This window comes from Myotis lucifugus, unplaced genomic scaffold, assembly GCF_000147115.1.
Source record: "Myotis lucifugus unplaced genomic scaffold, Myoluc2.0 scaffold_218, whole genome shotgun sequence".
Classification (NCBI taxonomy): domain Eukaryota; kingdom Metazoa; phylum Chordata; class Mammalia; order Chiroptera; family Vespertilionidae; genus Myotis; species Myotis lucifugus.
This window is the reverse complement of record NW_005871266.1, coordinates 786,578-810,715: the sequence shown is the minus strand read 5'-3', so window position 1 is coordinate 810,715 and position 24,138 is coordinate 786,578. Positions and strand designations below refer to the sequence as shown.

General features: G+C 39.1%; 1 protein-coding gene across 4 annotated transcripts; it reads right to left on the bottom strand.

The window, feature by feature from the left end:
- Positions 1 to 318: 318 nt before the first annotated feature.
- PRRG4 (proline rich and Gla domain 4) lies at positions 319 to 11,518 on the bottom strand. 4 transcript variants are annotated; one of them, XM_023761819.1, is made up of 8 exons: positions 11,223 to 11,518; positions 10,769 to 10,893; positions 7,944 to 8,107; positions 6,508 to 6,556; positions 6,135 to 6,158; positions 5,301 to 5,433; positions 2,132 to 2,168; positions 911 to 1,044 (listed from the first exon to the last, which is right to left on the bottom strand). In XM_023761819.1, exons 2-7 carry the CDS (start codon positions 10,869 to 10,871, stop codon positions 2,150 to 2,152), a joined length of 492 nt encoding a protein of 163 aa, XP_023617587.1. In that variant the 5' UTR covers positions 10,872 to 10,893; positions 11,223 to 11,518; the 3' UTR covers positions 911 to 1,044; positions 2,132 to 2,149. The 4 variants fall into 4 exon arrangements, with proteins under 4 accessions (XP_023617586.1, XP_006098117.1, XP_023617588.1 ...); XM_023761818.1 differs by lacking the exon at positions 2,132 to 2,168 and having other exon boundaries at positions 319 to 1,044; positions 11,223 to 11,496; XM_006098055.3 differs by lacking the exons at positions 2,132 to 2,168; positions 6,135 to 6,158 and having other exon boundaries at positions 319 to 1,044; positions 11,223 to 11,488.
- Positions 11,519 to 24,138: the final 12,620 nt, after the last annotated feature.

The following is a 24,138-nucleotide window of genomic DNA, read 5'->3' as shown; positions in this document are numbered from 1 at the left end:
TGCACAATTTTTGTGCACCGGGCCTCTAGTTTAACAATAAAATAGGTGCATCTACTTAGTAATATGGGTAACTTTATCAAATTCTAGCCACTCCTAGGTTTGAGGCCTGTTTATTTATTTGTTAGTATAACAACTCTTGAAAATCCTTGTTATTACAATCCTCTAAAGATCTAACTCCCTAGCAGGTGTGTTGTTTTTTAGAGAAAATTACTGATCCTACTCCTCATAATGAAACATGACTGATAGCAAGAATTAACAACTAAAACTGGCAAAATATGGTGAATGCCATTTTATAATTTAAAATATAAAACCAAGTGATTATATTAAGGCCACCAATTTATAATGAAGTATCAAATTCTTTGAAGTTTTGCAACCAATAAGAAAGCCTAATAAAGCGTGGGCCCAATATTATGATGGGATAATCTAATGATTACAAATTCTTACTTTTAAAATATTCAACACAAAAAATCTACAACCTTTATCTACCACAAAGGATACAGGTATTTCATCAGTTCTACTTATGACACCCATACTACAGATTTTTTTTTTGAACCATTAAAATAAACAAGAAAAAGTGCTCTCTTCTTAACCGCAAAGATATGGAGTCGAAGCTTCTTATCAGGTTGATAATGATCAAGTTCAGGTTCAAGATGCCGACAGAATCTCTGTGGTGTAGTACTCATGCTTATTCCTCCTTTACTTCTTGCAGTTTGTCATAAAGGGCTGAACTGACGTGTCTTTATGGTTCGGGAAAAATGAACCATTCAAATAACACGAATCTCCTCTTCCACCAAGATGGCAAGGTGAGCTTAGTGAGATGGGAGTGACAGAGACTTTTTAAATACCCTAAACCCTTTTGTTGACCCAGGATAAGGCGGTGGTGGCGAAATACTGTGTTTTCTGGTCAGTGCTACTGCCTGTTCATAAGAAGGTAATTCTATGTCCTCCACTGGAGGTGCTGACGGAAACAAGACAGCCTCCTCAGGTCTTCTGAAAATGATGGAGGGAGTCTGCCTTCCTCTTCTTACGTAGGTGGCTGAAGAACTAAACAGAGATACAGCATTTAAGTCTAGAAAAGGCAGCAGTTTTAGTTTAAGATGGCAACATTTAAAAATCCAACTGACTAATTTTATAAAAGTTGAACCTAATTTATTAATATAACAACAGGTTTCTAACAACAGAAAGAGTCTTTCTTGGTCTAGTGGAAAGATCAAGAGCTTTAAAGTCAGACATAAGTATGAAGCCGGACCCTGGCATTTGTTAGTCATGTGACCAAAGGCAAGTTAACCTAACTCTGTAAAGGAGGAATAATAACAGCTACCTCTACATAAGGACTCAAAATATGCTACTTTCCCTGGGTGAAAACTTTCTCAAAGTATGGCGTGAAACCAAACCCAGGTTTTGTTGAAAGGCAGCTCAACGCCAAGTCAAGGAAACCAGTGCCACCCATAATCACAGCAGCTGATGTCTGTCTGTCTCCTTTGTCCCCTCCCGAAGTCCTGCTGCCTGACGCGTAGGTCCCTTCTAAACAGTTCCTTCATCGCATCACTCTTCTCTGCAGAAGTCTAACCTGCAGCGTTCTTCCCATTGAATCGAGTTCTAACTCCTGTACCTCCTTTTCAAAGCCTCCCTTATTCCGGCCTCATCCTGCTTTTTATAGCTCTCCGCTCTTGCCAAGGTCGCCTCTTTAACACTTCTCCCTATGTGCAATGAACTCTGTGCGTTCACTGGTATGGTTCCCTTCCTCACATTATGTCTTTTTCCCACTCCATTGATCTAAGCCCAACAATGAAAAAAAATATATATGGCCTAGTTCTAGTCCCACCATTTTCACAAAACTTTGTCAGCTACACCAGCCGATGAAAATTGAAATGCAATATGGGTCTGATGTTTTGAACCTACCTTTTCCCTCCTCACTTGTAAATTACAAAATGATAATTGAAACATTGGTAAATGGATCTGTTTAGGCTGTGAAGCTGGCTAATCTATGCATAAATTAACCTCCTACAGTTAAAATTCATAGGTAATCCCCAACCTCTAGTCAATATTTACAACATCCTTCCCAACAAGAGACAGTTTAGCAGACTCAAAATTCTGTAAACTTTTCCAAACTAAGTAAGTCCATTTGCACCTTAAAACACCCTTTCCTTCAGAGGTAATAATGAGATCTGAAATTGGAGGGAAGGAGAGAAGAAAAAGATCTGTGTAAATCTAGGAACTGGATAATCAGCCCATCGATAATTGAGAGGTGACTGAGATCATTACACGTTTACTTAGAGGGCTGAACACAATTCCTCCTCTGTCAGAAATCTGGAATGTTTTCATGGTAGGCTAGTCACTTGCCACATTCACTAGCTTGTAACGAAAAGTTCTATTTGTGTGCTTATAGGGAATAGATGTTTTATTTGAACAAATAAATTTTTCCATGTCAACTTTTAAAGCTTGAGATATAGAAACAATATAATAACTGCATCAAAGCCATTAAATATCTACACAGCTATTTCTTACATACACCTTAGATGAGTGAAACCAGAAAGTATGCACCAATAACATCTCAAATAAATGGACATCATATTACACCTATTTTACTCCATGAAGTAAGAAACTAAGAAATGAAAAGATCTTGTTTCCAATTTCTTGGCATGTTTTAAGAAGAATGAGACAAACTTTTCTGACAATGATCTTATTTTTCACTCTTTTTCAAATATTTCCTCACCCTTCCCCCATTTCAGACTTGCAAAATATAGAAAGAAAACAAATAACTCTGCTGGAAGAATTTCTTAGGACAATAGATGAAAGGTACTTTAGTAAGTATCTAAAAGCTAATCCCAACAAAGGAGAATATTTGGTAAACCTAGTTTGAAATGTCCCCTAAAATGCAAAGGGTCGCTGTGAGGGTTAAAGTGAGACAATAGATGTAAAAATGATCTGTGAACTATACAGCACTATACTGTACTAACATTAAATGTAACTATTTTTTTAAAAAGCTGACATTTGTGAACCTTCTTGTATTCTTTTGAAGGACCAGCGTTTTTTATTTTTAATTTTAATACTTGGAAATACTTTCTGTCTGTTAAATAAGGGAAATTAATAGAAGTCATACAGCATAAAAGATAGTGGCTTAAGAAAAATGAAACCAATTCTCCTTACTTTCTCTCACTTCTCAGATTTCTGCAGGATTTACAGAAGTCTGACACACTCCTTAGTCCATGCCCACAGGTCAGATGAATGCCTCAGGGAGCTTTTTGGGAATTCCAGTTTGGGGACAGAATTACAATTTATGTTGCCCCTGTCCTCTGCCCTCTTTGCTGGCATGTCTCCTGTATGCACCCTTTCTGTGGGCATCCTTACGGGCTCAGTCCTTTGCCTTCTGTTCTTCCATCTCACTCAGAACTTGCCTATTCTCATGGCTTCAGCTTTTATCCTCCAACAGATGAATCCTAATTCTATATTGTTGCCCTAAACTCTGACCTTAACAATACAGAAAAAAATGTATTGTGATAAAATATATATAACTTAAAATTTGCTATCTTAGCCATTTTTACGTATACAATTCAGCAGTATTGATTATATTCACAATGTTCTGTAATCATCACCATTATCTAATATCCATAACCTTTTCATCACCTGGTCACCATCATGCACTTGTTCACTTAATTTCAAAGTGTAAATAGGAATATATAAGCACCAATTTTGAATAGTCTGTTTAGTATCTGGTGCTTTTAAAAATAACATTATTCTATGCTTACTCATCTATATGTATTGAGAAGATAATACAGGAGCTAATAACTTTTTATTCCTATAAGTACATTGAGGTTCTATTATGTAAACAAGTACTGCTTTTATGAATATTCATGAAACTTTATTAATGTGCTATTACCTTCAAGTGGATAACCATTTTATTTTATTAATTTTTATTTGATTTAAAGTATCAGTAAAAATAACTGAATTTAAAAGCTATTCTTTTTCTATTTGGGTAGCCACATGGCTAGATCTGATATCACCGTGACTCAGACTAAACTATGTGACTTCTTGCCTATGTGGGGACACTGGTATCTGCCTCCTGCTCAAGAAGGAAACATCGCCCGGCCCATAGCGTGGTTCAGTGGTTGAACATCAACATATAGAGGTCAGGGTTTGATTCCTGGTCAGGGCACATGCCCAGCTTGCAGGCTCGATCCCCAGTGTGGGGCGTGCAAGAGGCAATCGATCAATAATTCTCTCTTACCATTGATGTTTCTATCTCTGTCTTCCTCTCTAAAATCAATTACAATTTTTTTTTAAAAAAAGAAGGAAACATTGAAAATTCAATCTGATATTTGGGAATCTTCTTGTATTCTTTTGAAGGACCTTAGAAACAGCATTTTGAAGTTTTTTATTTGTGTTAAATTAGGCAACCAAACAACTTATCACATACTAGAGGAAACTGGGGACACATGACAACTAAATGCAATGTACTATCTTGATTGGCTCCTAGAGCAGAAGGAGGACAATCATGTAAAAATTGGTGAAATATGCCAAGGCCGGTTTGGCTCAGTGGATAGAGCGTCGGCCTGCGGACTGAAGGGTCCCAGGTTCGATTCCGGTCAAGGGCGTGTACCTGGGTTGCGGGCACATCCCCAGTGGGAGATGTGCGGGAGGCAGCTGATCGATGTTTCTCTCTCATCGATGTTTCTAACTCTCTATCTCTCTCCCTTCCTCTCTGTAAAAAATCAATAAAATATATTACAAAAAAAAAACAAAATTGGTGAAATCTAAATGAGGTCTGAAATTTAGTTAATATTAATGTACCAATGTTATTTTTTTAAACTTTTATTTTAGTTTGTTAATCCTCACCCAAGGATATTTTTCCATTGATCTTTTAGAGAGAGTGGAATAGAGAAGGAAAGACAGAGAGAAACATCGAAGTGAGAGAAGCACATTGATTAGTTGCCTCCTGCACATGCCCTAACCCGGGCCCAGGCCAGGGAGGAACCAGCATCCGAGGTACGTGTCCTTGACCAGAATTAAACCCGGGATCCTTTGGTCTGCAGGCCGATGCTCTATCCACTGAGCCAAGCCGGCCAGGGCCCAATGTTGTTTTATAAATGTATTATGATAACATAAACTGTTAACAATGAGGGGAACTGGGTGAAAGATATATGATACTTCTTTGAACTATCTTTATCACTCTCCTGTATATCTAAAATTATTCCAAAATAAAAAGTTTATTTAAAAAACAGGCAGCCATTTTAAATCCACTTAAAAATAACAGTACAGAATGTGTAATAGTGAATTAAATATTTTCATTTGGTACTTACCCTGGATGTCCTTGCCGGTTACACTTAGTGACACAAAGATAGTAACCAAGTAATCCAAAAATAACCAAAAATACTCCAGCAGCAATTAGTCCAGTCAGAAGGCCCAAAACGTCAATTTTCTCTCTGTTTCCACCTTAAGAAAATCATTAAAATAATGTAAATATAACAACTGAAAAGCCCTACCTGTGATTTCCATAAATTTAACCCTGGGATGCACAATATTAAGCATCAAATAATTAATATTAATTTTAAAAAAATCTTTGTGCTAAACATATGACCTAAAGAATTTTAAACAGCCCTAACCGGTTTGGCTCAATGGATAGAGCATTGGCCTGCGGACTCAAAGGTCCCAGGTTCGATTCCGGTCAAGGGCATGTACCTTGGCTGCGGGCACATACCCAGTAGTGAGTGTGCAGGAGGCAGCTGATCGATGTTTCTAACTCTCTATCCCTCTCCCTTCCTCTCTGTAAAAAATCAATAAAATATATATTTTTTAAAAATAATTTTAAACACTTCCTGAAAGCCCTAGTTATGGTTTTGTTTCTTTCAAATAAGTCATATTAAATGAATAATATTCAAGACTAAGTGGGATAAACTTAAACTTTGTTCCACTAGGCACACTTTGATAGTAACTACTAAGATAAATGTATTGAGCAACTCCAGTGTAGCTGTGTAATATAATCTCCCTATAAGCTTGGGCCCTACGCAAGAGGCATGAAAGAATAGCTGGCAAAAAACCTACCTAAAAGTCAACTAGAGGTGATCAATATAGATAAAAGACAGGATGGTCCCTCTCTAGAAGTTACTTCATATTACCTAACAATCTTAACTTACCTAGTAACATATGATTTCCATTCACTTGTAATGGTAAAAAAAAAAAAAAGACAAAACAATTAAAACAGTTTACTACTTTAAAGCAATGGAGTACAACTTTTATTCTGTGCAAGTCTTGACTTAGCTAAGCTGTTTAAAGCAGCTTTAAACCTATTATCTCATTTCCCGAGTATCTCACCAAACTTGATTTTCAGTGTATAAACAGATGAATGGGGCCTTTTCTATCTTAGATAGCCCAGTGTATAATTGAGAAAATTTCCTTGAATTTACAAGGTAAGCATGTTGAGCAACAACCAAACTCAAATAATGAAACTAAATGTATTATAAAAGAAAGGGTGTGGGAAAAACATTATTCAATCAATTCTTGTCTTACCTGATATTGTGGTTGGTCCTTTAATTGAATAGTCCTGCCAAAATGCCAGCTAAGAGAAAGAGAAATTTTCCATGTTCATTTCATTTCATTGTCATTTTATTTGGTCCCAATGACCTAGACTAGGGGTGGTAAATTTTTGGCATGTACCACAGGTAAGATACCACTTCATTCAAGCTAAAGGGTGTGACTCACTCTAAGTAAAGCACTACCATGCACTACGGTTTCTCCCAACTCTGGAATGGTCAGGGGATTATTGCCAGTGCCACCTCTCCACCACTGTACCCTGCTATTCTCCCTTCACCTGCCCAGAGCTCCCACTCCGGCATCAGGGAAACTATCACATTGCAGAGTTGGTGCAAGTGCCAAAGGTAGAAGCTGAGGCAGGAGACTAATTTTTGAAAAGGAGTCTGAATTTTTCTATGCTAAGTGGGACCTCGGTTTGCTAGATTTTATTGAAAGGTATTTATTGATTTAGAAAGACATCCCCAAGGCTGTTTAAGTTCAGTGTTACTTGAGAGAATGGGAGAGATTTTTAAGGAACCGTGATAAAATTACAAAATGGGTTTGTGAAAAACAGAATAAAATCTCAACAGGCACCCTTACAAAGTGTAGACTTTGTTTTCCTTCTCTAATACAGGCGGCAGATGTTAGCGCGGAGCCTGGGCACAGTTTTGGGGGAAAAAGAACTACGTTCCATTAAAACCTGCATTTGAAGGATACCAAGCAAGGTTCTTATTGGCCAAAGAGTAAAAGGGCACGTTTGAGGAAGGGAAAAAGGAGATGGGGTTATTTAATCTACAAAAGTAAAGAATTTGGGTCATTTAACATTCTTCAAGAAAATGCCAGATTATAACAAGGCCAGTGCTGTCTCTGTTTTGTGCCTTTACAAGATGAACAGATGGGATTTCATTATATTTTAAGGGAGAGCGTCTAAAAGTCTCTCCCTTACATTTACAGTGATGCCACACAACCGACTCCTGAGTGCGGGGACTGTATATTTTGTATCTTCTAGCAGAGCACTTGGCACATAGCAGATTGCCAATACCTGAACTATAAATACAGTCATCCAAAAGGTGAGGCCACCGTCCGAAAACACTGCTCAGAGTCTTGGGTTAAAGCCTGTGTCAGAGAACTAACTCAAATTATATCCTGAAGTTTAATTCACTGCTTCATGATTGTTTTTGAAGATAATAAACATTAAGCACACAAAATCACAGCATAACCAATCATTTGCTGATTACTATAAGCCCAGTTAATTAAGTATAAAGCCAAGTCTAAAGTAAAAGCTAATTCGCTTTTTAAGAAAGTAGAAAAGAGATAACAGAGATAGAATCCTAATTTTATTTAAAGCATTAAATCTCTAATGACTGCAAGGGCCATTTTCTTAGGTACGAGTTAGTAAATTTCCAGACAATTAACATCATTAACCAAATTACCGTTTTATCTTCATCCACAAAAATCTCTCTGGCTTCCTCATAATTGCAGAGCTCTTCGTTGCACTCTCTTTCTAGGTCACCTGGAGTGAAGAGCTCCAAATCAAATCTATTATATAGCAGGTGTCTGTGAATGAAAGAGTTTGCTTCTTCTTTTGATGTAAATACTAATAAAGAAATAGAAAGATTTCAAATACTGATAACAATAAGAAAGAAAATTCCTATTTAAATTGTGAAAAGAGTGAAGAGTTCTCTTGATGTAGTTAAGTTACACCAAACTTTCTTGTGTGGTTTTCAAAGCTGACAAAAAGAAATATCAGTAAAAATAATTCTATCAGTTGAAGCAATTCGTAGATATAGTCTAGTGTTACTCGGCTTGACATGGGCTTAAAATACTAAACCAATAATGCAGTACCTCAAAACCTGCCTAACTTAACTATAACTACATGAAATCTAATTTCAGAAAGGAGAATTAGAAATCTGCTTCTGTATTGCTACTTCTCAGATTCGCCCAGATCTTCACATTTTATTGACTAAAAAGCGGTGCCAAATTTCTCATTGTCAGTCTTCTGTTCGAATAGGTTATCTGAGTTATAAAAATATCCCTACCCTCCTGAATGGCACTCAATAAGGCTACTTTCAACTTGAAATGAATACAAAAGAGAGAGGCGTAAACGTGTTTTATTGTTCCTGAGTGATGTTTATGCCAGTACAAATCCTCACCCAGAGGCTGTTTGCCACTTCCCTGAGTGTGAAAGTTCCAATTCGGTCAGTGCCTTATCAAACTTTTCCCTGCCTCCCTCACAGTCTTAGGAGAAATGCTGCCTTTTATTGTTTGGGTTCTCAGTAACCCTGAAAGTGCTTATAATTGAAAGAAGCAACCTTCCTTGCTCTGGATCATCCTGAACTTCCCCGAGAGATTCTATTTTCCCTCTGGTCTTTGCACTTTGGATCTGCCTCCTCAGATTCTCTATCCATCTCCATTTCTCCTGCCTTAGACCATTCAAAGAGGCTCTCTGTGCATTTCAGACCCACCAGTCCAAATATTTCATTCTCGTTCTCTCTCCGGTCTCCCCATGTTTTTTAAATAAATTCCTTGTAAGTCACTGGCCTTTATCAGAATTTAGCTGTAGGTTTTCCTAGTTACTTTTCATATTTCCATTTATTATATACCTTTTCATATATCTTATTTGCATATAGAGCACTGGCTTCTGTGCCATACAACTCTCCTAAGACAGAGCTCCTGCTACACACTTTCCTCTACTCCGCAGGTATCTGTTACTACCTTCTGAGTTTATGGACACTTCCTGTTTACACCCTGCCTCCCAGATCAATGAAGAGGCCCTCCAGGCCAAGGATTACAGCCTTTCATTTCTACATCTCCAGTACACAGCATAGGGCCTGGCGCAGAGTATGTGTTAACAAAACGGTTAATAACTGAACAAGTTGGCCTTTTAAACATAGAGGATTCCTCTTTTACATTTCCCACAGATATCACCAGCCTTTTGCACCCAAGTATGATCTCTAAATTCCTTCCAGAGTTTGTGATATTTTTGAGAGTGTCTTTTTGTCTGTTACTGTGTGCATAGATGAATACATTCACAAGGATTCTGGGGATCAGCATCTGGTCCCACTGAGAATGGATCATCAACCTCATGTATGAGTGAACTTACATACATGGTACAACTTGGGAGATACCAAGAAGGATCTCCTTCCAAAATCTGTCCTTTTACCATGAGTTATCCAACTGCCTAGAATTCTGTCATCAAGGGTTCAATTCCTCTGGATTAAGATAATTGCCCTATCTTAAAACCCAATCTCTCTCTCTCTCTCTCTCTTCTCTCTCTCCTCAGAAGGGTTTACCGCACTAAGGCTGTAATAGATACATACAATAAAGTCATCCAGGAAGTATTAGTATCACCAGCTCCTTCCCAAATTGAAAATGAGCTGAGTAGGATCTGATGAGAAGGGAAGGGATAAGGGACAGGAATGTGTGGGGAAGTAGATCCAAAGTACTAGCGCTGGGTAGGGAAGCACAATGACAAGGCAGGGAGAAGGATGCTGACAGCCAAAGCATTTTCCCTCCCCTTTTCTGTTTCTTTTCTATGTTAGGCTCTTAAAACATGGGCAGGAACCAGTCTATTTATGACCTGGAACCCACAAGGTGTGAAAATATAGGTTAGTAAGCCCCAAACCTAACCTCACAACCATCCGACTATATCCAGAGATTTGAAAAATCAAAAAGGACTTCAGAGATCATTCCACTCCTCACCCCCATGACTTTACAGATGAAGAAATTCAAGCCAAAAGGCATCAAGTGACTTGCCTAGGGTCTCAACAAGTCCAGACCAGATCTTGGACTCTCTATCTTTCCAGGAAGAACAACTCATTATGCTCATTATAATTACCACATAGCCTCATGTAAACAAAGAGAAGAAAAGAAAAGAAAAGAAAAGAAAAGAAAAGAAAAGAAAAGAAAAGAAAAGAAAAGAAAAGAAAAATGGCACTCACTGATTTTAGAAGTTGAAATAGGTTCTCCATTCAGGTTAACCACAAACCAGATCTTAAATGTATGTGTGTGTGTGTGTGTGTGTGTGTGTGTGTGTGTGTGTGTATGTTTAATCAAAAGTAACTCAAAATCAGTTGGTATACATTGCACTTAACCACAACATTACCAAATAAACCAAAAATTAAACTACAGAATATTTTAGTGCTCCTATGATTGACGAGGGCATGTAATTTCAAATACTATGCTTCCTAATTTGAGATCTATAATAGGCGGCTTGGGGTTCCAAGAGGGTTTTCTGGGAAACTGAAACCACGCTCACCTTCTTCCCCCGCATACCCAGACGCCTCTGGACCTCTCCTACAAAGAGGAAACGCGATGGTAGCTTCGGGCAGCTGGCTGAGTAGAATCAGAAGCGTCAACATAGTCCAGCAACGGTCAAACAAACTAAAACAGAAACAAACAGACACATCAAAAAAAGCCCCTGGCTCAGCATTTTGAGTTTCTGTAGGACCTGAGTCACGGACCTGTTGTGCTCAGAGCCACGGGACAATTGTGCCCCGCGCGCGGTTTCGGTCACCCGGGTCCAGTCCGCGCCCTGACAGCGGCCGCGAAAGTGCCTGGGGACAAACGCCGCGCCCCGAACCCGGCCGACGCCCGAGCAGGCACCTGCCGCCACGGGCGACCCTCTGCCTCGAGTTGCAATCGGACCCGATCTGCGGAGTGGCCGCTCCGAGAAACCCACCCCCCGCCAGGGCCAGCGCGGGGCAGCGCACCTGCAGCTCCGGGCGCATGTTCCCGCAGCTCCCGGGCCGCAGCCCCGTCGTAGGGTAGTGTCTGCGGCCGCCAGACCCTCCGTCTCTGCGCCCCCCCAAATCTCGGCCACGCTCTCTGCACGACGGGGTGGCCCCCGCGCTCGGGCCACGGAAGCGCCTAGGGTCCGCGAAGGAGTGTTCTGACCGGCACGGGAGCGCGCGCGACGGCACTTCCTGCCTGGATCCCGGGAGGCCGCGCAGCTGATCGGTGGGAACGGGAGGCGGCGGCTACCTGGGCAGCACCTGGCGGCGCCGCTCCGCCCCCGGGGCCCGCCTACCTGTGCGCTGCGCTTTCTTAGGCAAGAACCTCCCTCCTGAGCCCTCGGCGAGCCCGGCCTCTGGCCTCTGGTTCTGGTCTCGCCTTAGCGCGCGGGTGGCTGGTTTATCTGGGTTCTAGACCCGGCTTTTTCTGCGACTTCAGCGGGGAGCGGGGGCGGGGTCGGTTCTCAGTGCTCAGCGGAGCGCCCTTGGGGCGTCCGGAGGTTTTCGGGTTTGGGTCCCACTAGGCTGCCGGGGGGGTCTTGTGGTTACCTTGACTCAACATTCCTAAAAGGGTGATCTGGGAGAGAGCAACATATGCATCAGAGAAAAGTCACTTTAGTAATAATATGAAATGGGAAGTGACATTAAAGTTATTCGGTGGCATTGGTTCTCAAACTCGCCGGATCTGGGACGTCTCCAAGATCTTTTCAAGGAATCTCCGAGATCAAAACCATTTCCATTAGGATAATAAGACAATTTGCCTTTTTCATTTTCTTAATCGATAAAATTAAACTTAATTTTATTTTGCAAAAATCTACAAATACGTATCCAGATCTGGTTTATCCTCAAACCACGTGTTCGTTTTTTGACAAACATGCCAGTTTAAGTTTGGCATGCCAAACTTCAAGTTTTACTAACATTGATATTCATTGAGCAGAAAGAAAAACTGCATTGCTTGATTTTGGTAATTAGCAGTATAATTAAAAACTTGTAATTGTTTTTAAGATAAACACTTTGAAGGACATTTAATAAATCTTGGTTTTGCTCTTCAAAGGAGCCACTATACCAAAGCATTTACCTGGGTCTATCAAGTTCCTGCTGGTAGAATATTACTTCCAACCTATTTATTAGCTTTTCTTCCTGTAGTCCAATTTATTTCTTCTTCCCTCCCCACTCCTAGAATCATGACAAAAGGAAAACATCCCCCCACAAACTTGTGTCCAACAGCACTTCTCCCAGTGACTCCTTCCAGTTCATTTTCATTCTCTTATGAATGTACAGTGGAAATTTCCAGAGACCATTTGACCTGTAATGATGTCATCACTCTGCTGACTAAATTTCCAGAGACCATTTGACCTGTAATGATGTCATCACTCTGCTGACTAATAGAATGCCTGCATGTGCATTCTTGTGTTTTCTAGTATTTTCTATGGTAGTTGATGTAAGGATCAATATGTATATATTTATAAATAATAGAAATTTATAAAGATTAATAAAATGTTTCATCTCAGTATTTCTGTAATTTTATTAGCTCACCTTGATCTTATCTGTCAGGATAGCTATAACCTCATTATCCTCAAATAAATGGTTATGTTGAAATCTTGAACTTGTCTTTGAGTCTATAGAGAAGCAACAAAAAGTAAGTACTCGTCGTTGCCTTGATTTGAAATAATATTTTGAAATTCTCTATTTTAATATGTAATAGAAATACCGTTAGATGGCATTCACACAAGTGAAAGCTCTTTGGGGCCCTTGTTAATGTTAAAGATTATATAAAGTTCCCAAGATAAAAGAGTTTGAGAACTGCCGCTAGTAATGAAGGCAGCAGGTGGACAAAGGACCTCTGGCAGGTGATTTTCTCATCCTTCTTTGTCCAAACAACATGCTTAGCAATTCTTTGGGACATCACTTAAGGTCCCATGCTTTGGCGTGGCACTTGCTGGAAGCCAAAGGAAGCATTCTCCCCGACCCCTTCTAATCTTTGGTTAAGTCAATTTCCACTAAATTTTCTTTTTTTTCTCCCCACAAAGGCTACTATTGTCAATTTTATCTTAATATTTTAGAATCAACTGTATTCTTCTTTAATCTTCTACAGAAAATTTGTTTTCACTGATTCCTTAGACCAGGGGTGGGGAACATCCGGCCTGCGGACCGTATAAGGCCTGCACAATCATTCGGTCTGGCCCTGCCAAGGCATTAGGGGTGAGTTAATTAAATATTTGACCAAATATAGCAGGCTAATTTTTAAGTTGATAATTTTGTATGGCCCGTGAATGATGTTAAAAATATCCAAATGGTCCTTGGCAGAAAAAAGATTCCCCACCCCTGCTTTACAAGTTCCAACTCCTGTTCGCCTTGTTCTCTAACCTGGTCCTATCATAGATCCTTCTTCTTTCACTCTTCAGTTCTTTTATTGTCCTTAAGCAAATGGAATCAGACTAAAGAGGCTAGAAATGATTTCTTGTTGGTTGACATCCTATAACAAAAAATGTCTTCATTAGAATACCGATTCTTCTATTAATTCACTTGTTTAGTCAAACCACAACACTAACACCTAAGGATGGAGAGATAATCACTGTCTATATTTTGGAGAAGAATGTAATCTAAGATCTGTATCTAAGAATGTGGGCCTATAAAGTTCTTATCAAAAGCAAGAACTGACTTATTCAGCTTTATATTCTACACAGTACCCAGCACACTGCTTTTTATGTTGTTGGTGCTCAATCTATATTTTTGGGTGGAAGTAATTTATTTCCAGGTAGGAAAAGTACTTCACACTATTTTGAGAGTGGCAAATGGTCAGATGCTTCATGCTGTGGAATCAGCAGATGTGAACTTTAATGACATTCCTTGGCAGAAGGCATCCACCCACATATCTGGATGTTTGGACCAAAATAAATGAGGCTTTGTGTTCACGTGAAATATCAGTTTATAGCCTGAGAGGGGAGGCAGATATAGAAATGAGTCTGTTTCTCAGTAGTGAAGTACATCCCTGAATGTTTACCTGTAATATTGGATCCTACAGAATATTATAGCTTTTGGCAATATGCACATAAACTTCAGCCACTATGGAACTGCAAGATATGTTGAGAGTAGATAGCAAAGAGAAAAGAGTGTAGTCAGAAACAACATTGTCCAAGATTGTTGATTTCTTTTATTTACTTGTAGTATTTATTTTCTAATTTTGTACCATTTGCTTGCTAAAGTCACAGTATTCTTATGCCTTTCTTCCAAAGCATTTCAAGTGCTCTTATTCTGGCCATCTGTGGAGTTGGGCCAGATATTATGATTCTTACTTTACAGAGAGAGAGCATGAAATAAAAAGTCTTGGATGGTCATTGGCCAAGTAGTAGCCTGGCTCTTGACTCTTTCCAGTACTTTTTTTTTTTTGAGTTATTACAAAGCAATGGAGCGTACTAGGTGAAGAATTATTTAATTTAAAAAGAAATAAGAAAAAAAGAGAGCAATGAGATTAAAATATGTGGATTAATGTGATAATGCATCTTTGAGTTTGAGCACATACCCGCCCACTTACCTGTGTGAATTCAAGAATGAAATGGAAACTTGCTTTACTTTTCATGCCCACTGTGGGCATGAGGGTTGACTCAAGGGCTGTAACAGGAAATGTTAAGGTTGTGGCCATGAAGCTCTTACAGCATGAGATCACATTCACATCCTTAAAGACACAGTGATGACTCTACCATTCAACTCCTCAGAACAGGAGATGCAACTTTCCTGAACTTGATATTTCTGTGACATTTTAGCCTTGACGTTTCACCATCAATTGTTCAAAATTTTAATTCATCCTAGTAAAATCAGCAGGTGGACAAGGAAAGACTCCTAGTATTCAAGGGTGATTATATGCTCGTCTGCAGGTATTTTCAGATTCAACAAATAGGTAAAGGGGTTAAAGAGTTTATTTTAAACATTTGGTTAAAGTCCACTAAAGGAATTTTTGACTAGAGTTCATATTTACTTATCTAAAAAAAGAACAATGACTGTTAATAACAAAGCAAATAATATCAAGAACAGTGTGAGGGGTCATCTGGTTTCATGTGACACTGTGGGTAATAATAAGAACTACGTGTCATGGTTTTAAAAATGAGTAATCCTGCCCTAGCTGGTTTGGCTCGGTGGATAGAGCATCGGCCTGCAGAATGGAGGGTCCCAGGTTCGATTCCAGTCAAGGGCATGTGCCTTGGTTGCTGGCACGTCCCTGGTGGGGGGTGTGCAGGAGGCAGCTGGTCAGTGTTTCTCTCTCGTTGATGTTTCTAACTCTCTATATCTCTCTCTCTCCCTTCCTCTCTGTAAAAAACCAATAAAATATATATTTTAAAAAAATGAGTAATCCTTAAAATCCTTACGGAGCAATAAGAATCACTGTGGTTCTGAGATGCCCACAGGGGCCTGTGACAGGGACTTGTGTCACAATTGGTCACAAAACTCTCACTCTTTGTTCCGGCCTTGGCATTTTTACAACTATAATTAATTATTTGACTCATAGACTGATTTTATCATCATAGACTTACTGTCTGATTGCCACACATTATTTTGGCCGCTATTTTGGAAACTCATGTTCAGGTGTTCTAAGAAAACATAGAATTATTTTCATAAGTTTATTTGGCATCAATTGCAAAACCATACTTTCTACCCACAACATGAGAAAGGGGGGTTTAAAAAATCACGCATTTTGTTAATTCTGCATGGAAGAAGGATAATAACGCGGTGTTGATATTACTGATATGATTAAAGGCACACATTAGGTGGGAGAACTGTTAGGAAGTCTATAAACCAGGCTTCCATTTATCCTGCTCAGGCGGACAAGTTTCCTTTGTTATTTTATGTATCACTCTGGTTTGAAGCTCTCAAATAAGGGTTCTCGAAACATGAGTTTTGAAATATAAAATGTGGGGTTTTAAGCATTGTTTCTTTTACTGATGTACTCTAACGGCTTTAGTGAAATTTACGGCGCTCCTTTACCCACCTTCAACAATGCCTCCCTGACAGTTCCTGAGAGCCAGGAACAAAATCTACCAGTCTTTGAATCTCACCTGGCACATGGCAAGATTTCCTAAGTGAATGCAAGAATTAGCCGAAACCGGTTTGGCTCAGTGGATAGAGCGTCGGCCTGCGGACTGAAGGGTCCCGGGTTCGATTCCGGTCAAGGGCATGTGCCTGGGTTGCGGGCACATCCCCAGTGGGGGATGTGCAGGAGGCAGCTGGTCGGTGTTTCTCTCTCATCGATGTTTCTAGCTCTCTATCTCTCTCCCTTCCTCTCTGTAAAAAATCAATAAAATATAAAAAAAAAAAAGAATTAATAAATTCTAGTCCTGAGTCTGCTTCTCTCTAGCTAGATGACTTTGAACAAATCACTTCTCTGAACTCTGTCATCCTCTTCTGAGTCATTGAGGGCTTGGTCTGAATAAACTCTAAGATTCCTTCCTATGCTAAAATTCTATGGTTCTTTGACCATCCTTTAATAATAGAAGAGTAAAGATACTCTACTTAAATAAGTTTCTCATTATTCTTTCCTGCCTGGATAGTCTTAGATTACTTGCTATAATATAATTTGCTATAGGCATGAATCCGCGCACCAGGCCTCTAGTATGCATATAAGATGTTTGGTTAATCTCTTCCCGCCCTCCCCCCTCCCCCCTTCCCACCGAGATTCATCAGTCTGTTTCATGTTTCCATGCCTGTGGTTTCCGCTCCTGCATTGAGTATCTGCCCCTCGGTGGTCACTGCATGTCATAGCTACCAGCTGGTCGGCCAGTCAGCCAGTCGTTTAGGCTTTTATATATATAGACTAGAGGCCTGATGCATGAATTCGTGCATGGGTGGGATCCCTCTGGGTGGCCTGCAGGGATCGGGCTGAAACCTGCAGTCCAACACTGTCTGCAGCTCCTACCTGCCACTCCTGCTCATCCTGGCCCACTGTGTCTGCCGTGGGCTCGCCCCCAATCAGTCCTGATCGAGAGAGGCTCGCGCTGCTGCAGCAGCACTCAGCAGCCATGAGCCCTGCATCTGGTGCCCTCCCAAGGGGAGTGGCTGTGGGATTGGGCTGAAACCGGCTTTCCGACATCTCCCAAGGGGTCCCAGATTGCGAGAGGGTGCAGGTCAGGCTGAGGGACCCCACTGGTGCACGATCAGGCCAGGGAGGAACGCAGGAGGGCTCCAGGGCACGTCTGGCCCATCTTGCTCAGTTCCAATTGGCCGGACCCAGCAGCAACCTAACCTACCAGTTGGAGCATCTGCTCCCTGGTGGTCAGTGCATGTCTTAGCGACTGGTCGACCAGTTGACTGTCTGCCCCCTGGTGGTCAGTGCATGTCATAGCAAGCAGTAGAGCAGCCTTAGCATATCATTAGCATATTACGCTTTGATTGGTTGTTCGGTTGTTCTGCTGTTTGGTCTATTTGCATATTACCCTTTTATTATATAGGATATTTGCATGGATGTTAGGAAACAAATTTATGGAGCATGCATCTTTTTGAGAACATCATCTCAAAAAGCTGAAATATGTTAAAAGGGAAATAGTTTGTTCAGAAAGAGCAGAAATTGAAGGGAGATTAGGTTTCTTAAAACACATGATTATTTCAGTGTCATTAGCATTAATGTGAAATATCTGTTATCTCCCCAATGGTCACCTCCAATATTCTACCTTCAATGGGCCTATGAGAATTTATGCACACTGAAATAACAGACGAGCCTTGGAGAGGAGACTTATAATTGTGGAAACATTTCAGGCTTCCTGGGTTGCTGATGACTAGAATTGCTGACACTGTCCATGAAGATTTTTAGTTCAATCTGCTTTTAATACTTCAATATGTTATCACATAAGCCCATTTTTTTTTAACAACTAAGATCTTTGTTTAATGCATTGACAAATAGGTGCAGAATTGTAAGCAACTTATCTCATGAAATTCAGTAAGCAAATCAGGGAATCAGGGGGAACATTAAAACTAGGATTTCTGGTTTCTACCCAATAGGATTTCCACTTCACCTCACTGGCATTAGACTTCTATTTAGTCATTCAGTAATTGCACTTATGATTCACACTCCCATGAATTGTGAAGAGTTTCTTTTGTTCTCTTTTAGTCATGAAAAGGTGAAGTTCAAGATCTGACTCTGACACGTGGTATCAATTTCTCATGCAAGGAAGGACATACTTTTTCTTTCTTTCTTTTTTAAAGATAAATTTATAATTATTTAATAGTAAAGCAATACATATCCTTTGTAAAACATCCAAATAACATAGAAGTTAATTAGTAAAAAAGACCTTTTCTAAAAGAAAGCTGTTAAAATAAGTTTTCACACAGCCCAGTCCTTTTCTTTAATGAACTCTGAACTATTTAAATACTTATATTATAGTAAATTTTGTAGTATTGTAATGACTCTTTGGACACATTTAATATTACAAAATTTTTTTTGCACAAAAGAGGAAATACAAACAGCCAATAAATAAGCCTTAGCAATGTTCAGTTTCACTAATCATCAAAGATATGAAAAGTAAAATGAGGTTCATTTTTTGCTCAGTACATGTAGTACTGTGAAGAGGGTAGCAAAAAGGGCATTCTCTATTCACTACTGTAATAACCATTTTAAATGGCATTTTAGCAAGTCGCTTTAATAAGTGTGAAGATTCTGTTCTTAAACATTACCTGAGAGTATTGCCCAATCCATTTGTATTTACCTAACTATTGCATGTTTGCATTGCTGATTTGTAAACATAACATCTCATGAGTCAATCTCATGATCATGATCTCATGTGTCATTCTCTAGTTGCAGATGTAATGTCTCTTCAGTTATTTCTATATTTGGTCTATTTATCACTTTCTAGATATGCCACTAAGAAGCCCAATAAAATTCTAGTTTATTCATAAAAGCTTTTTTTTTTAATTAATAAGTTGACTTTAACAAAGTGAACTGGTTCCCCTTGCCCTCAAGAAATCCTTATGTTTATTGAAAAATTTAAGGGACAAGCAAGAAAAATGCCTAATTCCATTTCCAAGTATACCACTTGGAGTACATCATTCCAGGCTTTTTGTCTAGAGTAGACATAAATATATGTATGTATTATACATGCTGCCAAATTAGCCTCCAGAAAGGGTTATAAATGTATATGCCCACCTATATAAAATGGGAAACGACAAGCAAGACTATAATTTCTCCTTGTCAACAGTGGATATTAACATTTTAAAAATGGTTTAAAAATACCCTCTTGCTTTAACTAGCTTTCTTTTTTACATACTAAATGAATATTTGTAGTTCTTCATTTTTGAGTTCTCTATTAGTATTTTTTGTTAGAGCGTATTTTAGCCAAGTGTAATCCCAAGATTGTTGGAACTGTTTTGTTTTAATTGGGCTTAGTCTATTCTTGGAATTTCTATAGGACAACACATTACCATTTATCTGATTTGTTCTGCATGCAAATTGTAATCACTATAATTTATAGAAGTTACTCGAATCATTTCACTTTTGCAGTAAAGGCCATATTAAATATAATTCCCTTTAAAAAATCATTTTCTTTTTGTTGTTGTTGTTAATCTTCACCTGAGTATATTTTTCCATTGGTTTTTAGAGAGAATGGAAGAGACAGGGAAAGACAGAGAAAAGCATTGATGTTTCTCTCACATTGATTGGTTGCCCCCAGCAATGGGGCTGGGCGGGGAAGGAGCCTGCAACCAAGGTACAAGCCCTTAACCTGGGACTCTGGTTCACCAGCTGACGCTCTACCCACTGAGCCAAACCAGCTAGGCTCATTGTGAAATTTTAAAAAACTGACTTAGTGCCCTAACTTGTTTGGCTCAGTGGATAGAGCTCGGCTCATGGATTGAAGGAGGGTTCTGGGTTTGATTCTGGTCAAGGGCTTGTTCCTTGGTTGTGGGCTCGATCCCTAATAGGGGGTGTGCAGGAGGCACCTGATCAATGTTTCTCTCTCATCGAAGTTTCTAACTCTCTATCCCTCTCCCTTCCTCTCTGTAAAAATCAACAAAATATATTTAATAAAAAACAAACAAACAAACAATAAACTGACTTAGTAAAGTTGTTTCAAGCCACATTTGGCCAGAATATGAATTTGTTAAGTAAATCTGATCAGAAGAATTTTCTTCAGAAAATTGCCTCAAGTTGGCCTGTGTTTTATATTTTTATTTCACTTAGATCCACATTTTTGGATACAGCTTCTTACACTTGACTTGATTTACTGAACTCTATGAATAAAAGAACCTAACAAGCATTTGAGTATATTTTATAGAGCTCTTTTATCCTTTTCCTACCTATGTGGAATTCCTATTAATGTCAGGGGGATTTACTGTGATTGAAATAAAGGGAGTTTGTGTCCTTGAAAAGTTTGTAAGCAGGCTTTAGGTATATAAATGGTATTTCACTAACATGCTAAATGTCCGACCGTCCAACCGGTCGCTATGATGCACATGGACCACCAGGGATCAGATGCTCATCGCAGGAGCTGCCATGGTGCACACTGGTCATTTACAGAGAAATGGAACTGTGGACTTGACAGCCACAAAGCAACACTCAGCTTCCCACAAGTGGGACACAGGCCCCGCCACACCCTGGAGCAATACCCCACCAAATTGCAGCCAACACTGCCAAGACCCCATGGTGCAAAATGTGGCCATCTTGTGATGTGAGGGTGTGATGGTCAATTTGCATATTACCTCTTTATTATATAGGGTATCTTAGAAGTAGGTACTATCGTTATCCCTATTTCACTGTTGTGGATTTTGAGGCACAGAGAAATAATATGCCTTTCCCCAAGTCATCAGCTAGTGAATGGGAGTTATGATTTGTATCAAGCCATTTATACCTTAATCACTGTGTGTGTATACCATCCACTGTGTTAGCTTGAGGATATTTTTTCCATTGATTTTTTTAGAGAGTGGAAGGGAGAGGATAAGAGAGAGAGAGAAAGAGAGAGAGAGGCTGCCTCCCACATGCCAGGATCAATCTGCAACCCAGGTATGTGCCCTTGACCAGGGATCGAACCCATGACCCTTCAGTGCATGGGCCAACTCTCTAACCACTTAGCACACCGACTGGGACAAGCCTTTGGGGATTTAAAAGTCTACATGACCAGAGTCCTTGTCCTGAAGTTCACAATATATTAGGAGAAAGAAAGTGCAGATAATTGCAGTGGAGTGTGATAAATACTACAACAAAGATTTGTAGAATACAGTGATCATACCAAGGATGAATGACTAATTCTGCTTAGATGAGAGTGGAGGGTTCATGAAATTTCAAAGTGGAGATGTGGAATTTAAAGAAGGAGAGCTGGAGTTTAAAGAAGGAGAAGATTTGGGGGGCAGGTAGAGTGACAATAAAGGTAGAGGAAGCATCATGTGCCAAAGCTAAAGGAATTGCTGGGTGGGGTGAAGTGCTATGGAGGAAAAATCTAAAAAGGAGGACTACAAGGATATCTTAGGCAAGTGAAAGAAGCATAAGGAATTCTAAACAGTTTTAATATATTTATTAATTTTTAGTTAGGGCATGACTCTATTAACAACATATTAAAAGACAAAATAGCTGAACTATTCAATTAGAATTCACTATAAAATGTACCAACTTTGACACAAATTTTTAAAATTAAAGGACTTACCCAACCATTGTTTTCACTTTGGGGATATCAATTTTAGGCCATTGTACATATGGACATTTAAAAAATATATAATTTCCATCTTATTATGCGGCATTACAATATCTTTTAGGTATTGGGACATAGATATCTGGACCAGGTAGTTTCTATATAGCTACTGGAATAAAAATTCTGGTGTTCAGAGAGGAAAACATATCTTACAGAATGAGAATGAAGTCTTAAGGCTTCTATCTGTGAGGTACTTGAGAGAGAAATATCTACTGGGGGGAAGGTGTGTAGCTACAAAATGAATCCTCACTTAGGTTGTTGAAGTTTTACAGGCCCTTCCATAAAAAATCCTGGGCTGGGGTCAGATGGGAAGGAGAAAGCTCTCCTTTGGTATTTTCCCCTTTTATTCTTACTTTCACCTCTTCCCTACATAATTGACTAATACCATGAATTAGATCAGTGACAGATACCGAGGAGTGGGTAGCATTGTTTCTAGTATGAGTCCATTATGTAATCATATGTTAGGTAATTAAGTAATTATGGTAATCATATGATAAATACAAATTATATACAATAACAATGTTATTATTACAATAAAAAGAGGTTTGTTCCCTCACAATAATTTTTCAATTGCTTTTTGTGTAATTTTCAAAATACCAGTTTAGTGTACTCATTTTTTAAAAATACATTTTTACTCAATCATTTTTTAAAAATACATTTTTACTCAATCATTTTTTTAAAATACATTTTTATTGATTTCAGAGAGGAAGGGAGAGGGAGGGAGAGAGATAGAAACATTATCGATGAGAGAGAATCATGGATCGGGTGCCTCCTGCACACCTCCTAGTGGGGATCGAGTCTGTGACCCAGGCATGTGCCCTTGACCGGAATGGAGCCCGGGACCCTTCAGTCTGCAGGCCAACGCTCTATCCACTGAGCCAAACCGAACAGGGCTCAATCATTTTTATTTTATTTAAAAATGTTTTTAAATTAATTTCAGAGAGGAAGGGAGAGGGAGATTGAAACATTAATGATGAGAGATCAATCACTGATTGGCTGCCTCCTGCATGTCCCCTACTGGAAATCAAACCCACAACCCAGGCATGTGCCCTTGACCGGAATTGAACCTGGGACCCTGCAGTCCGCAGGCTGACGCTTTATCCACTGAGCCAAACCGGCTAGGGCTCTTCTTTGATTTTTATATTTAGATGATTTCCAATATCATTCTATTATAGATAGTGCTGTGATAAATATCTTAGTATACATATTTTTTTTCCTCATGTTATTTCCTTTGTACAAATTTCCTAGAGCCAGAGGGGGAAAATGACATTTTCATTTTTGTGTGTGTGTGTTACCCAATTGTTTTCCAAAAAGGTTGTATCAATTATAAAGGCACCAGAGGTTGTATCAATTATAAAAGCACCAGAGTATTATAATTCAACAACAACAAAAAATAGTGCTTATATAATTGGAGCAGAATAGTACTTCAAGTTTATTTTGATTTGCAATCCTTTGAGGAACTACAAGGATAGTCATTTCTATGGGTCTCTCATTGTATGTAAAAGAAAATTTCAACTTTGGCTTAAAGCAAGTCTACATAGTTATAACTTAAAGGAATAAGGCATTAGAACTTATGACATTTTATTAAATACCTTCATAATAAAAAAGAATTCTATGAATTTAAATGAAGTTACATCGTGATAAAGTTTTCTATGAGCCTTTTCAGAATTCAAAGATATATTTATAGTATCAATTGGTGTACCCATTTTTGGGTCCTGTCTTTTTCATTTGAGAGTGCATTTTTAAAAATTTTTTAAAAAGTATATTTTATTGATTTCTTACAGAGAGAGAGGGAGAGGAATAGAGAGTTAGAAACATCGATCAGCTGCCTCCTGCACAATCCCTACTGGGTATGTGCCTGCAACCAAGGTACATGCCCTTGACCGGAATCGAACCTGGGACCCTTGAGTCCGCAGGCCGATGCTCTGTCCATTGAGCCAAACCGGTTAGGGCTTGAGAGTGCATTTTTTTGCATTGAAACAGTGTACTTATTTTTAAAAGGTTATAAAGGGTATGAATTTATTGATATACTTTGTTGTTTTCCACATATCCAACTACTTTCGGATGATTAAACATTTTTTCATTACTATAAATAGCACTGTTATAAACACCTTTGTACAAATTGCTATTCTTCCTTCTGTCTCCATTTGATCATTCCTCTTGGGATGCTCTTTCAAAAGTGAAATTATGGAGTCAAATGATCCGTTTAATTTCACTGTTCTTGTTAATATAAT